At 45.6% G+C, this 15,439-nt stretch overlaps 1 protein-coding gene across 1 annotated transcript; it reads left to right on the forward strand.

The window, feature by feature from the left end:
• Window positions 1–5,120: 5,120 nt before the first annotated feature.
• Window positions 5,121–14,777, forward strand: LOC134443445 (uncharacterized). Its single transcript, XM_063193229.1, has 8 exons — window positions 5,121–5,402; window positions 5,792–6,091; window positions 6,711–6,907; window positions 7,447–7,641; window positions 9,836–9,955; window positions 12,620–12,917; window positions 13,853–14,045; window positions 14,677–14,777. Exons 1-8 carry the CDS (start codon window positions 5,318–5,320, stop codon window positions 14,750–14,752), a joined length of 1,464 nt encoding a protein of 487 aa, XP_063049299.1. The 5' UTR covers window positions 5,121–5,317; the 3' UTR covers window positions 14,753–14,777.
• The last annotated feature ends 662 nt before the right edge of the window (window positions 14,778–15,439 follow it).

Consider the following 15,439-nt stretch of genomic DNA (forward strand, 5'->3'; position numbering starts at 1 on the left):
GAAGGGTAATTTTGCGATGCTGGTGTTTCTCATGACAGGTGAACAAACACTATGATTACATCTCCTCAAAGGAGCAGAAGTGGAAGTTTCGGAACCTGTCAATCACACAGGCTAATTTCATGATGTGCAATTTAGCAAAAACATTTAAAGAAGGAACGACCCACCAAGCTATTGTCTCCCTACCTATTAGGCAGCCATATGGGTGTAGCATATTAACCATCAGTGCGGCGCCACATGTGTATTTGATCTAGAAATGTTCGTAGATATAGGCCTATGTTTACTTCCACTTGTTTGAATACAGTACATATTTGAATACTCACGTAATCATCGTATTGCCAACAGAACATTAAAAAGAACATACCCCAAATTTCGTCATCCTCATGAGTACAATTTGGCCGATTGAAAATCGGTACAGCAGTGTATATTCAGCTAGAAATGAAAATATATGTTTATTTCCACATGTTTGAATAGCTTCCATACTCTTATTGCCAACAGAACATTACAAACAAACATTCCCATCAAGGCAACCTCAATGGCAATCTTATAGCATATTAAAATCCATTCAGACCTATGTAAGACGTCAATAAACCTAAGTGAGTGATATTTTCACATGTGAACACACAACGGTGAGTACATTTCACTAGAGGTAATAAGGTATAATGATATACGGCAGTGGTTCTCAAACTTTTTCCATCATACCCCCCCTTCAGAGGGTCTGAATGCTTCCGAGCACCCCCCGCCTCCCCCCCCCCAAGCAACAGCAATATACTCGCGCAGGCTGATTTTGCGATCGCCACGCAGAATCAAAGGAAAGGGTGAGACAAACAAAGAGGGACTGCAGTTGAATGCAGATGTGTGTTCATATCCTATGCTTTTCAAATGTATGACAATTAATAATATAATATTGGTGAGGGCTTTAAAGTTATTGACTTATTGGTGAGACTAAGATACCTCCACGCGCCATCAGGGGGGCTTACGCCCCACTTTGAGAAACACTGATATACGGTATGTTACGTTCCCTTATATTGACATATGGCCATCAGTGATGTGGCGAAGGAAGCGGAGGTTGAAGGGTAATTTTGCGATGCTGGTGTTTCTCATGACAGGTGAACAACAAACACTATGATTAAAGGAGCAGAAGTGGGGAAATGGTTTAGCAGCCTGTCAATCATACAGGCTCCTTGGCGAGTTGTGTTTATAAAACAACATTACTCCCTGCGGTTTACTTCAATTGGTAGATGGCATTTTAAACACATTCTGTCGAAATCACTTTGAATGCCTCCCATTCACCTATTCGTGTGCAAGAACGCGCACACGCACGCACGCACGCACGCACGCACACACGCACACACGCACGCACGCACGCACGCACGCACGCACGCTCGCACACAGGCACGCACACACACACACACAGGTCTGTGCAAACTGCTCCTACATAATGATACACATGCTAATATACACTGGATTGTAAAAGTAGGTAATGTAAGTGATAGGCCTATAATCAACATCATATTAAAAGTAGGCTTCATATAGCCTGGCGACGCTATCCATGTACTCCACCCAAAGATTTTGGCTCCGCACATCGTCTGGCAAAAGCCTCGAGCTCGGTTCTCTCAGTGTTTAGCCAATTAGCAAACAGTTGAGAGTGGTGACGTAGAATTTTACCCGAGAGCTCCGTTACTGATTGGTTAAAGTAACTATATTCACACTTTCGTTTTTGTTATTTGTATGCTTTTGCGACGCTATAACGTAACAGGCATGCTAATAAAGCACAATATGGAATTTAATTTGAGTTTTGAACTGCAATTAATTTAAATGATAGAGTAGGATCAGACCATAGGCGTGCACAGATAGACACGAGGTGTTGCTTGGGCAGCACCAAGTTGCCTTTAACGGACAAAAGTGCCCTTTTGAAAGTTCGTTTTTTATTATTATTTTTTTATTATTGTATTCCTTAAATGTAGGGTTAACGCTGTAGTCGATGTTCCCATCATCATTTAGACATGACTGTCAATTAAAATCGCGTGATAATAATGCCTCATGCCCCCTCCAACGGCACACATCCCTCCATTTGTCAACGTGAGCGCGCTTGGACTGAAAGATTCGGAAGCGCGTTGCGCAGGCAGTAGTGTGGCGGGCAGCCCCCACCGTTCTCCCCTACAGCCAGGTAGCAGTCAATAGCCTAAAGATGTTGAAAGTTGCTTGTGAGTGACTTTGGAAGTGATCTAGCCTACATAGAGCCTTGACTTTTATAATGAGACTTTGGTAATTGTGCATTTATCAAATCTACCGCAGAAGAGGTAGCCCAAGTTATGTCAACAATTAACACGGTGTAACATGATTGTAACAACCATTATTAGCCTATAGGCTAATGAATCCAGAAGTTGCTCAAACAGTTTCAGGTCCAACGATGAACCTGTTCTGTAGAATGTTTGGGAAACAGCGAGAGGATTCATGTAGATATGTTTGGGAAAACGTCTGCCTCCTGATGAAATATGCAACGCGCCAAACATTTGTAACAGACGGCATGGAACAGAACAGCGGTCATGGCCAGGGAGGAAAAAAAAGTTTGTGGGTGAATTCCAGCAAATCTGCCACTTATAGCCTTCTGCACAGCAATAATAACAGGGTGCACAGTAATGTCTTATGCGGCGGTAAACAGGATTGTGTTTAATGACACCTCCAGAAAAGTGTTATTACTTACACGGATACAATCTCCGACCCAAAGAAGCAGTTTTCACTCACAATAGTGTAATACGATTTGATAATGTCTTGCAATGATAGTTGGGCTTTAATATTGGTCTTAACAGTTTGAAAACACACATGAACTAATTAAAATCAGTACTAATGGAGGAAAAATAATCGGAGATGCAGAGTTTTCCAAGTAAGGAATCTGAATGAATCGCTTCCTGATGACTGCAAGTATGTTCAACTGCTGCGCTGGGAGACACACAGTTAAAGCGACAGTACACCTTTTAGTCCATGCGGTAAATTATGCTCTCGGCATGGTAATCTAATTATTTTTACTTTCCGACATAATATTCATAATTTTAAACATTTTTAAATGTTTGGTTTAGCTTACTGTGGAATGTTCATTAAAATGTGATTAAAAAAATAAAAATAATTATAACCGAAGCGTGACAGCCGCCAGTTCCACATGCCCCCCACAACCACCCCAGGACCTGCCCCCCAAAATGTCTGTGCACGCCAGTGGATCAGACCATCTCCCTCCGTCCACGGAGACGCGTTCCTCATGGCTTTTGCCAGACTGATTGACGGAGTCAACAGTCGGCTACTCGCCCAGGCTAGGCTTCATAAGGGACTGTCATCAATCATTCTAATTTCACTAACCATGTTTAAGTGCACATCAATAAACTGGTATTTAGTGATGCCTTTAATGTGATAAGATAGTGAAGATAGGCCCTGCCGTGGCCAACCAGTAGGGCACTCGCCTGCCATGCGGCTGACCCGGGTTTGATTCCCGGCCCGGGTCCTTTGCCGACCCCTCCCCGTCTCTCTCCCGGTTCGCTTCCTGTCCACCTCTCACGCTGCCCTGTTAAATAAAGTCGTAAAAGACCACCGAAAAATCTTTCAGATAGTGAAAATGTGACAGGAAGTGGGGCTTGAGAAATTGAGGGTTGTGAAATGACCCAGGCCAGACTCATATCCCATGTGCTCAGCGGTGTAGTCTACTTTTTATGGTGGATATACCATCTATTTGAGCATTTTTGAAGTGGGTATACTGTAAATATTTGTGCCATTCAAAATAACGGATCAATTAATATTAAGTGGGTATACTGAAATCCCTGAAATTCAGAAGTGGGTATACTCCGTATACCCGCGTTCTACGTAGACTACACCACTGCATGTGCGTAAATATGCCCATTGATCATTCTATTTCTACATCATCTGGCCAACTCCCCCATGACAAAGGGATTTAAATGTGTCATTCTAATGTCACTGATAACTTTTCTATTCATTTGCTTCATCAAGACAAAAAAAAGAAGAGTTGCTTGTCACCTCCTGAATGGAAGGACACAATGGAAGGAAACTGGTCCAGCGTCACTAACAATGATTTTACTGTTTATTTGCATCATCACAAAAGCGTGAGTGGTCGTGCTACGTCGGGCTGCCTCATCACAAGATTAGAATGACTAACACAATACAGAAGGGCAGTCATGGGTGAGCGGTTAGGGCGTCAGACTTGCATCCCAGAGGTTGCCGGTTCGACTCCCGACCCGCCAGGTTGGTGGGGGGAGTAATCAACCAGTGCTGTCCCCCATCCTCCTCCATGACTGAGGTACCCTGAGCATGGTACCGTCCCACCGCACTGCTCAACATGGGGCGCCACTGAGGGCTGCCCCCTTGCACGGGTGAGGCATAAATGCAATTTTGTTGTGTGCAGTGTTCACTTGTGTGCTGTGGAGTGCTGTCACAATGACAATGGGACTTGGAGTTTCCCAATGGGCTTTCTTCGCTTTCACAATACAGACAGAGGTGCTACAGACATAGCCCAAAGGTAGTCTAACAGTAGGCTTATTAAAATATAATGTAAGCCTTCAAAGTACCCATATCAGCTTAAAATTGTCCCTAAGAATCACACTTACTTGTACCCAGTGCCACTGACAGCTTTTGCTGGTCCGGGGACGAAGTCATCTGAACCCAACCTACCCTACCCAATACATTCAATGTAATGTGGACCCAATTCTGGGCCCCTTATCTGCATGGGCCCTGTACAACATACCTCCTTGTCCCCCCTGTTGGCGGCCCTGCTTGTACCCCGTACCGGCACACCCTGGCACTCCTGCAGTGAGAGCATCATGAGAACTTCTTGCATTCTCATCACTTCTTTAATCAGGCAGGCTTATCATGAAACACATAAAAGAATCTCCATAATTAATGAAACACATTAAAGAAATCTATGGCCAAAGGGAACTATACATAAAAAGTTGGGCCAACATTAAGCTCTCAAGTCAGGCAAAAATGAACCCAAAAAGTCCAAGGAAATAAGAGTAGGGGCAATGGTGACACCTAGTGATATCGCGTGTAGTCTACGTGTGCGCATGATGTCATGCTGCTTAATGTTGGAATAAGGAAGTAAAGCTTGTTTGCCAACAAATGCAACATGCCTGCGCACAGACTTTTGCCTGCGTATAACACACGCTGAGCTAAAATATTCAAGTTAAACTGCGCAACATTTGACAGCAAATATGAGTGATTTGATGATATTAGTTACGTTGTTTTGAGAAAGACATGGCATAGATAGACCAATTTTATTTCATTTCACGTTGGTCATCTTAACGAGGCTTTGGAGAGGATGGAAAAACTTGGTTCCAAAGTGATCCTGTACTCGGGGATTGTTGGGATTCTAGCTGTTATGGTCGTGGTCGGTCAGTATGTCGGTAAGATATCGGATGTTTGTGTGTTCGGTGGTCGTTCATCTTCAGTGAACACACACAGCCTTGAGACTTTTCTATGCGTAAACAACTGTAAACGCATCACCAACCAGTAGCGGGCCTTTACAGTAACTGTAATAGGGTATTGATATGTGACAGACACCTCTTGTTACTGGACATTTAAATGTTACCTCCTTATAAATATTGGACCACGTCATAAGTACAATATACTACAGTAGGCTACCAAAATATCGCATTAGAAAAACGGAAGCTGTCAAAAGAGAAACTGTTCTGGAAACTATTCCACTGTAATACAGTATGTTCGGTTTGCAATGGCATTACAGCACCATCTTGTGAACTATTGACATAACTGCAACTTATCCGTTTTGTAACAGGACTGTCTGCCATGGTTCGTCCTCTACCAAGTGCTGTCGCAGTCCTGTCTCTTGGCGGAATGGCTTTGATTTGGAAAGACATCAGGGGGAGAGTGAAGGGAGACAACCGCGCTTTGGGCGGCCTCCTGAGCCAGTACTTCGCCGTCAAGTTGGTGGGTTGGCTCGGGAAGAGGCAAAGAGCAAAACTGGAGAAGGATACACAAGACGTTCGGCGCGCGCAAGAGGAGACGCTCTTGAAAAGGTTACAGAAGAACAAGAACACACTGTACGGGAAACAGTATGACTTTGATTCAATTAAAGGTAAGGACACATGGCCAACACTATGCACGCTACAGCACACAAGGTGTCAAACAACAAACAACACAGTAACAACGTCCAAACAGCGTTTAGGAGTTGACCGCGTCCAGGAGACGTTGGGTAACCACAGCATTCGGCACCTGCCACATTAAAATTACGAAACTAAACACGCGGAAGTAAGCTACAAATACAAGTATTGCAATGTAATTATTGCACGTTTTCAAGGTTCATTCAGATTGAATGAAACTGCAAATCAGACGTTGTGTAAGTTCAGAATCGAATGACCACTCCCCTTAAAGTGACAGTGTCATGCACGTGGTTACTTGTGAATGGTTTTCAATAACATGACTTTGTATCTGGTATTGGTCACTACATAGATAGATAGATAGATAGATAGATAGATAGATAGATAGATAGATAGATAGATAGATAGATAGATAGATAGATAGATAGATAGATAGATAGATAGATAGATATTGTAGGTAATGGATAGCCTTTATTGTCCCCAAAGGGAAATTATTTTCATCACAATTACATCACATGTTACAGTCAACATGAATATAAGTAACAAGACTTGATAAAACTGTTACTATTTCTCAACTTTGCATCATTGACTCCACAGATTGTGAGGTGTTCCGCCAGCGCCACCCGGTGACGGGCTACGAGCACTACAGGGACCTGGTGCGGCGGGTGGCCGAGGGGGAGGAGGGGGTGGTCATCGCAGAGCGCCCCCTGGTGTTGGCCATGACGTCGGGCACCTCGGGACAGAGCAGCATGCTACTCAGCACCAGAGACACCAACACCGAGTTCTTCCTGCAGGTAGAGGAGAGAGAGAGAGAGAGAGAGAGAGAGAGAGAGAGAGAGAGAGAGAGAGAGAGAGAGAGAGAGAGAGAGAATTTATGTATTTATGAAAGAGTAGCCATATGGTTAATATCTGTAATGAGTCTTCATTCATGTCAATAAAGGACCATCAGATTTGATTTGCTTCTCGCCAGACAGAGGGAGTGAGTGAGTGAGTGAGTGAGTGAGTGAGTGAGTGAGTGAGGTAGTGAGCGAGCGAGTGAGCGTGCCTGCGTGCGTGCGTGCAGGGCCACAGGCGGCTTAGAACAGGTCGGGGACCAAATCATCTGAAAGGGCTGCACTCTCAATACACACAAATTGATAGGAACTCACTCAATTCTGTCCCCCTGTTAGATTAATCCATCTCTCTCTCTCTCCCTCTCTCTCTCTCTCTCTCTCTCTCTCTCTCTCTCTCTCTCTCTCTCTCTCTCTCGCTTACACCCCCCCCACCAACCCCCTGTATAGTGTGTGTGCATATGTCTATAAGCCTAACTTAATTGCCCCCCCCTTCTCTCCAGGGTGTCTGCATATGCCTGGACGCCATGCGTCGCGCCTTCCCCGCCACTGAGAGCCTCCAGCGCACCCTGAAGCTCTTCTACACGCCCACACTGCGCCACTCCCCAGCGGGCATCCCTATTGGCCCAAACTCCTCAACGCCCGCCTCCTCGCGCCACATGCTCCACCTCTACACCACCCCCGAGCACGCCTTCAAGGTGAGTAGGAAACAGCAGGGGCGGACATCCCGCTCTCGGAAAGTAAAAAACCCGGTCCAAAGTGGCTCTCACTAGGGCTGCACGATTATGGAAAAAAATCATAATCACGATTATTTTGGTCAAAATCGTAATCACGATTATTAATCACGATTGTTGATTTTTCGCAGATTTTTTTGAAAATTATAACAAAGATGAAATATAACCAAGAATGAATTCTATGCGGGATGAGCAAAATAAAATGAATAGTAATAATTATATAAAGGCAATAGCATGAAACTTAGGTGGATAGATTTCTGGCCAGAAACACCATCCTGTCAATATGTTCTGGCTTCAAGGACGCTCTCAAAGGTAGGTCACTATCGCCACGAGTAAATCACGATTGAAATCACGACTTCGATTTCACGATTTGATCATGATTTTCGATTATTTTCGATTAATTGTGCAGCCCTAGCACTAACGGCTGGGCACTGGACTGCTATGTGGGCGACCAGGGTTCGATTCCCGGGACGGGACATTTGCCGACATTTCCTTGCCCATACAGATAGAATATAAGACTAGAGGAGTGCGTTACAATATGCGGCCTTGCCTCCTCCACTTGTGCTTGTTTCCTCGCCCCCGCCTCCTGGCTCCTCCTCCGTGGAGAAAACGATAAAGTTTCCCAGCTGTCAGCCTAGCCACAACAACTTTTGAGGGACTGTTTTTCATTCACCATCTCAATTGCAAATGAGAAAAAAGAGTTTACAATTGAGCTTTTGCAAGATATTGAAATTATAGATGTACAGGATCCAAGATCCGGTTCCGGATCCGGCAGGATAATAGGGTTTTCAGACTATCCGGATCCGGCAGGATCTTAAGCAGTAGATCCGGTATCCGACAGTTACCTAAAAATCAGGATCTGGGGCATCTCTACTTTTTATGTAGCCTAGGCTTTTCAGTCAGTCTTTCACAACCCCAATCGCTGCATGGAGTGAAAGCCCTTTGGAAGCGGCCGTTGAAGGCAGTGTGGCAGTAAGCCAATGAGTCTTAAAAATAGTTTGCGCCAACGTAAAAAAAGGGCCCACGTGTGTGAGTTGGCTATGTGTTTCAACCCTTTCGTATGATCCGGTATCAGGTTCCGGATCCGGCAGCATCTTAAGCAGTGGATCCGGTATCCGGTATCCGGCAGGATCCTAAAAATCAGGATCCGGTGCATCTCTAATTGAAATATAATGCTGTTGTCAGTGATACGTCAGTGAGACTGGTACGAGGAAACAAGCACAAGTGGAGGAGGCAAGGCCGCATATTGTAACGCACTCGAGGTGTCACACTCCCCTATTGTCCAGCCATCCATTGGGCAGGTTCATGACAGTGCGTGCAAAAGCCATCTGTGCACTTCACCATTATAATTCATTATGGCTAGAATTTTCCTAGGAATGTAATATAAACCAGGAATGCAATATGAAATTGTTAATCAGATATCTGGCCTAACCCCCTGTGGTGGTACAGGTAATGAATGAGTTGCATAAAGAGAAATAAAATGTAAAATAAAATGAATGAAATGTTCATCAATGCAATTTAAGAACAAATGTCTGCACGTAGGTAAATACTCTCAAATGGGACACAGCATCGTCTACTCTACTGTTTTGGTCCAGCAACTGCATCTCTCTCTCTCTCTCTCTCTCTCTCTCTCTCTCTCTCTCTCTCTCTCTCTCTCTCTCTCCCTCTCTCTCTCTTTCTCTCTCTCTCTCTCTCTCTCTCCCTCCCCCCTTCTTGCATGGGTGATGCATAAATGCAATTTCGTTTTCTGCAGTGTGTAGTGAACACTTGTGTGCTGTGGAGTGCTCTGTCACAATGACAATGGGAGTTGGAGTTTCCCAATCCGGCTTACACTTTCACCAGAGAATCGTATATGAGAGTGAGATAAAGCAGGCGGGTTCTTTTCCGGTATCCACTTTACGTCGGGTGAACGCCCCTTTAGGAGATCTTCGATTAGGAGACCTTCGGAGTCTTGAGGTTGAGAATAAATGGAGTACCCTTAGCGCTGTAGATGGCGGTAGCGCACGTCCTGTGCAAACACCACGAAAAGAGAGGAAGAAGGAGGGACAACGCCCAAATTTTGAGCACACGCTTTTGCATTGAGTGGGCGTGTTTCGAATCCTCTAATTATATATCCAACCTCTTTGCTTTCACTTTCACATCACACATCACTTTCCAGGTGCCGAGTGAGAAGGATACTCTCTACCTCCACCTGCTGTTCGCCCTCAAGGACCGCAGCATGGGGACCATCGAGTCCAACTTCGCATCCACCGTCTTCTACGCCTTCAGGGCACTGCAGGTACAGTAAGTGGTAGCCTGGCTATTGGTGCCTTCAGGGCACTGCAGGTACAGTAAGTGGTAGCCTGGCTATTGGTGCCTTCAGGGCACTGCAGGTACAGTAAGTGGTAGCCTGGCTATTGGTGCCTTCAGGGCACTGCAGGTACAGTAAGTGGTAGACTGCCTATTGGTGCCTTCAGGGCACTGCAGGTAAGTGGTAGCCTGGCTATTGGTGCCTTCAGGGCACTGCAGGTACAGTAAGTGGTAGCCTGGCTATTGGTGCCTTCAGGGCACTGCAGGTACAGTAAGTGGTAGCCTGGCTATTGGTGCCTTCAGGGCACTGCAGGTACAGTAACTGGTAGCCTGGCTATTGGTGCCTTCAGGGCACTGCAGGTACAGTAAGTGGTAGCCTGGCTATTGGTGCGCCGCCACCCGCAGCAAGTCTAGCAGCTCTAGTATCTTTTCTTGACTCTGCCTTGGGGCTGAATGTATGTAAGAGTGAGCTGTATATGTTTAATGATGTGTGTAATGTCTTGTGTATTCTGTATTTATGTACCTGTATGCAATATGCATGCTACTGGACACCTTAAAGGATAACTTCAGTCAATTTCAACATGCAGTTGTAATGCTCACACTACCCTGGACTTGTCAGTACCTGAGATTTTTTTTTTCTTCTTTAGCCTTTTCCGAGATCCTGGTCATTGCAATGCGGGCAGCGCTTTGTTTACATAAAAAAAAAAACATTTTTATTTATTCCCAAAAACATCCAAAAGGTTATACAACATCAGCAAACATTGGTACCTTTTGGGAAAATATTTGGAGTAGGCCTATGTTAACTTTTTTAAAAATGTAAACAAACGCTGCCCCCATTAGAATAGCTCATATCTCAGAAGGGGCTGAGACGAAAAATGTGGCATCAAGGGTCAAGGGTAGCGTGAGCAATACAACAGCATATTGAAATTGAATGAAGTGGTCCTTTTAATTTCCCCACAGAATTAATAAATGATACTCTACTCTACTCTATCTACTCCAGTATTACAAGTGGGACATAGTCTGGAAACCATATATTCGTTTTCTCGCAGGGGATGTCAATCTGAACTATTTTAAATATTATCTACAGCTTGATGGAAAGCTGCTATCACATCGATATGGTGCATCTGTAAACAACAGATTTCTGTTTGTCTGGTAACGTCTTGGCATGCCTCCCCGCTCTGTGGTTGGGGATTCCAAACTCAGACGTCGATTTCAACCTTGGTTTCCATTAGGGTCTGCCTCCCTAGTCTGGTAAACTACCGCCACCCGCTGGGCGCCGAGAATTTTCAGCTGCGAGTGGGTTTGGCCTCGGATCTGAGAACGTTTTGAACACTGTGCCCGGACTCTGCCAAAACCGATCACAATGCAGCAATTTGTTTTGAATCAAAGCGGCCGAGGTTTTGAGGGAGTGGCGACGAAGCTTGCAACACCGTTGGGAGAGCACATCAACGGCAAAGATTGCCGATTGGTCAGAGCGTCGGCAGTGGTTTGAAAAAACAACAGGTTGTTCTCATTAGCAATCGTCCGAGGTAACGTTAATCAGGGCCAGACTAAATTAGCCTCGCGAGCCATCCTACGTACTTCCGCCAAAGGATTGGCTCCACTACTGTAGTCTGGCCGTGCTTCTCTGTGGAGTGCCTGGAGCAGTACAATTTTGATCGCAACGCCCCCCCAGAAAACAGCCAATAATCGAATACGCCCCCCACGTGGGGACGAAAGGGGGAGGACGCTCGTGACAATGACATACACATCTGCGCCAGAGCCATTGGTCTGCGCTATGTTGTTGTTGAGTAACTGCCAGCGATTGGGTGAGAGGTGTCCAATAATTTCAAACCATAACTGAGTGCAAACTTCCTGCTTCCTACAATCGCTTCAAAGCAAACAAATGCCAGACCATGAATACGAAATGAAATGGTAGTATTATGGGATGGTCAGGACCAGGCTAAGACTAAATTACTCCGGTCTCAATTTAGGCTGGTTTATCAGGCTACTGTCTCCCCGCTCTGCGGTTAGGGATTCCAAACTCGTCAAATTTCAAACTTGGTTGGCATTAGGGCTGCACAATGTATCCAAGAGTGCATCTTAATATGCGACCTTGCCTCCTCCACTTGCCTCCTCCACTTGCTTCTCGTCATGACATCACTGACAACAGCATTATATTTCAATATCTTGCAAAAGCTCAATTGTAGAGTCTTTGTCTCATTTGCAATTGGGATGGTGAATGAAAAACAGTCCCTCAAAAGTTGTTGTGGCTAGGCTGACAGCTGGGAAACTTTATCGTTTTCTCCACGGAGGAGGAGCCAGGAGGCGGGACGAGGAGACAAGCGCAAGTGGAGGAGGCAAGGTCGCATATTAATACGCACTACAAGTATGATTTAAATTCCATATAATTACCAGTCATTGACAGTTTTGGCTGCAAAAGCTTATCTGGTTAAACCCGTAAATGTTAATGAATTAATTGCACTTTATGACAGGAAATCATTGCATTTACGAGATGTCAATAATGTCCATCTGCATACTGAACAAGAACATTTATGAATGTTCATTCATGTGTAATAGTTTGAAATACTGCAAATATGTGAAAATCGAGGAAAAAAAACCAAAGGGTGGACTGTTCCTTTTAATATTCGCCCTTAACTCTCTCTCTCCTCAGGAACGCTGGGACGAGCTCGTGGCGGACATCGAGCTGGGCCGGGTCAACCCTCAGCTGCAGCTGGAGCCGGAGGTGCGCTCGGCTCTGGAGAAGCTCATGGCTCCAGACCCGGGGAGGGCGGCCGAGCTGCGTGCCCAGGGAGAGGAGGGTTTCCTGGGCATCGCCCAGCGGCTCTGGCCCCAGTTGAACCTGGTGCTGGCGGTGGACTCTGGTTCCAATCAGATCTATGGAGAGATGCTGAGGCAACATTACTGCAAAGGAGTGCCATTCTACTCTCCCTTTTATGCAGCTACCGAGGGTAGGTGGGGGTGTGTGCACGTGTGTGTGTGTGTGTGTGTGTGTGTGGGTAGGTGGGTGGGTGTGTGTGTGTGTGTGTGTGTGTGTGTGTGTGTGTGTGTGTGTGTGTGTGTGTGTGTGTGTGTGTGTGTGTGTGTGTGTGTGTGTGTGTGTGTGTGTGTGTGTGTGTGTGTGTGCACCTGCACGTGCGTACAGTAACCTTAAAACCTTAGCCTAACACACACACTCCCTCTACTTCCTCTCTCTCTCTCTCTCTCTCTCTCTTTCTCTCCCTCTCTCCCCCCTCTCTGTGTTCCCTCCATCTCTCTCTGTTCCCTCCATCTCTCTCTGTCTGTTCCCTCCCTCTCTTCCTCTCTCTGTTCCCTCCATCTCTCTCTGTCTGTTCCCTCCCTCTCTTCCTCTCTCTGTTCCCTCCATCTCTCCTCCTCTTCCTGCTCCCTCCATCTCTCTCCCCCCCCTCTCTCTCTCTCTCTCTCTCTCCCCCTCCCCCCTCTCTCTCTCTCTGTTCCCTCCCTCTCTCTCCCTCTCTCTCTCTCTCTTCTCTCTCTCCCTCTCTCTTCTCTCCCCCCCCTCTGTCTTTCTCTCCATCTCTCCATCGCCCCCCCTCTCTCTCTGCTCTCTCCAGGTTTTTTTTTTCTTCCCAACTCTGTTTTTATTTTATTCTCTCCAGGTTTGATAGGTGTAAACCTGTGGCCTGAGAGGGAGGAGAACAAGCAGTACCTGTTGTGTCCATGCTTCACGACTAACCACGTTTTCTCTGTCTCTGTCTTCTTTCTCTCTTTTCTCTCTCTCCTCTTTCTCTCTATCCCCCTCCCTCTCTCTCTTCTCTCTCTCTCTCCCCCCCCTCTCTCTCTCTCTCTCTCTCTCTCTCCTCTCCTCTCTCTCTCTCCCCCCCCCCCTCTCTCTCTCTCTCTCTCTCTCTCTCTCTCTCTCCAGGTTTGATAGGTGTAAACCTGTGGCCTGAAAGGGAGGAGAGCCGGCAGTACCTGTTGTGTCCTCGCTCCATGTTCTGTGAGTTCCTGCCGGAGGCCTCGCTGGACGAGGAGAGCCCCCAGACACTCCTGATGGAGGAGGTGCAGCAGGGAAGCAACTACGAGCTGGTGGTCACCAACGCATCCGGACTCTTCAGGTAATAATAATAATAATAATAATAATAATAATAATAACAACTACGAGCTGGTGGTCACCAACGCATCTGGACTCTTCAGGTAATAATAATAATAATAATAATAATAATAATAATAATAATAATAATAATAATAATAACTACGAGCTGGTGGTCACCAAAGCATCAGGACTCTTCAGGTCAGCACCTTTGCTTAGTATATATTAGGGTGCATCAAACGCCCCAACGTCTCAAAATCCTGCTCTGCTTTGGCAGAATTGTTCCTTTGGATTAACACAATGCCCGCGTAAAATCTTAAAGGGTTGCACGATATGCTTGAAATTTTGAATGGCAGTGGATGGGCTATTTTAGCAGAATCCTTGAAAAGTGGGTTTTTACACTATCTTGGTCAAGCACAGGCCCAGATGAGGCGTTTTTTATAGGCAGGAGGGAGCAGACTAAATGGTTCTATTTAAAACCCATCTGCATGCATTTGCATTACATTGTCAGTCAGTGACGGGCAGCTCAAAAAAGACAAAATGTCTGGTGGTAGGCGATTGTTTGGGTAACATGATGTTGACTAGAAGGACCTCTACATTTATGAATGCACTGTCAAATGACCCTTTTGCTTTGCTGTGTCTCTCCTTCTCACTAGATATCGTGTGGGAGACATCCTCAAGGTGGTTGGCTTTCACAACAAGTGCCCAGTGGTTGAGTTTCAATACAGGTAATGCTGAACAACACATTCAGTCTCTCTTTTCTCTCTCTGTATCTTCTCTCTGTTTGCTCTCTCTCTCTTCTACCCCCCGTCTCTCTCTCTCTCTCTCTCTCTCTCTCTCTCTCTCTCTCTCTCGTCTCTCTCTCTCTCTCTCTCTCTCTCTCTCTCTCTCTCTCTCTCTCTCTCTCTCTCTTTTCAATACAGGTAATGCTGAACAACACATTCATTCTCTCTTTCTCTCTCTGTCTCTGTTAAATTTCTCTTTATCTTTCTCTCTCTCTCTCTCTCTCTCTCTCTCTCTCTCTCTCTCTCTTTTCAATACAGGTAATGCTGAAAAACAACACATTCATTCTCTCTTTCTTTCTCTCTCTCTCTCTCTCTCTCTCTCTCTCTCTCACTCTCTCTCTCTCTCCTCTCGATGTTTTGATCGCTCTTAAGCCTGTGTGATAATTTATGCTGCTTATGTTATTCTTGTATGTGAGGCTATCAACCTGCATGGACCATTTGGATTTCTTAGGGCGCCCATACATTTCTATCTGTGTGTGTGTGTGTCTGTGTCTGTGTCTGTGTGTCTGTGTGTGTGTTGTGTGTGTGTGTGTGTGTGTGTGTGTGTGTGTGTGTGTGTGTGTGTGTGTGTGTGTGTGTGTGTGTGTGTGCGAGGCTGTTGGTGTGTGTGTGTCTGTGTCTGGTCTTGTGTGTT

This window comes from Engraulis encrasicolus, unplaced genomic scaffold, assembly GCF_034702125.1.
Source record: "Engraulis encrasicolus isolate BLACKSEA-1 unplaced genomic scaffold, IST_EnEncr_1.0 scaffold_325_np1212, whole genome shotgun sequence".
NCBI lineage: Eukaryota > Metazoa > Chordata > Actinopteri > Clupeiformes > Engraulidae > Engraulis > Engraulis encrasicolus.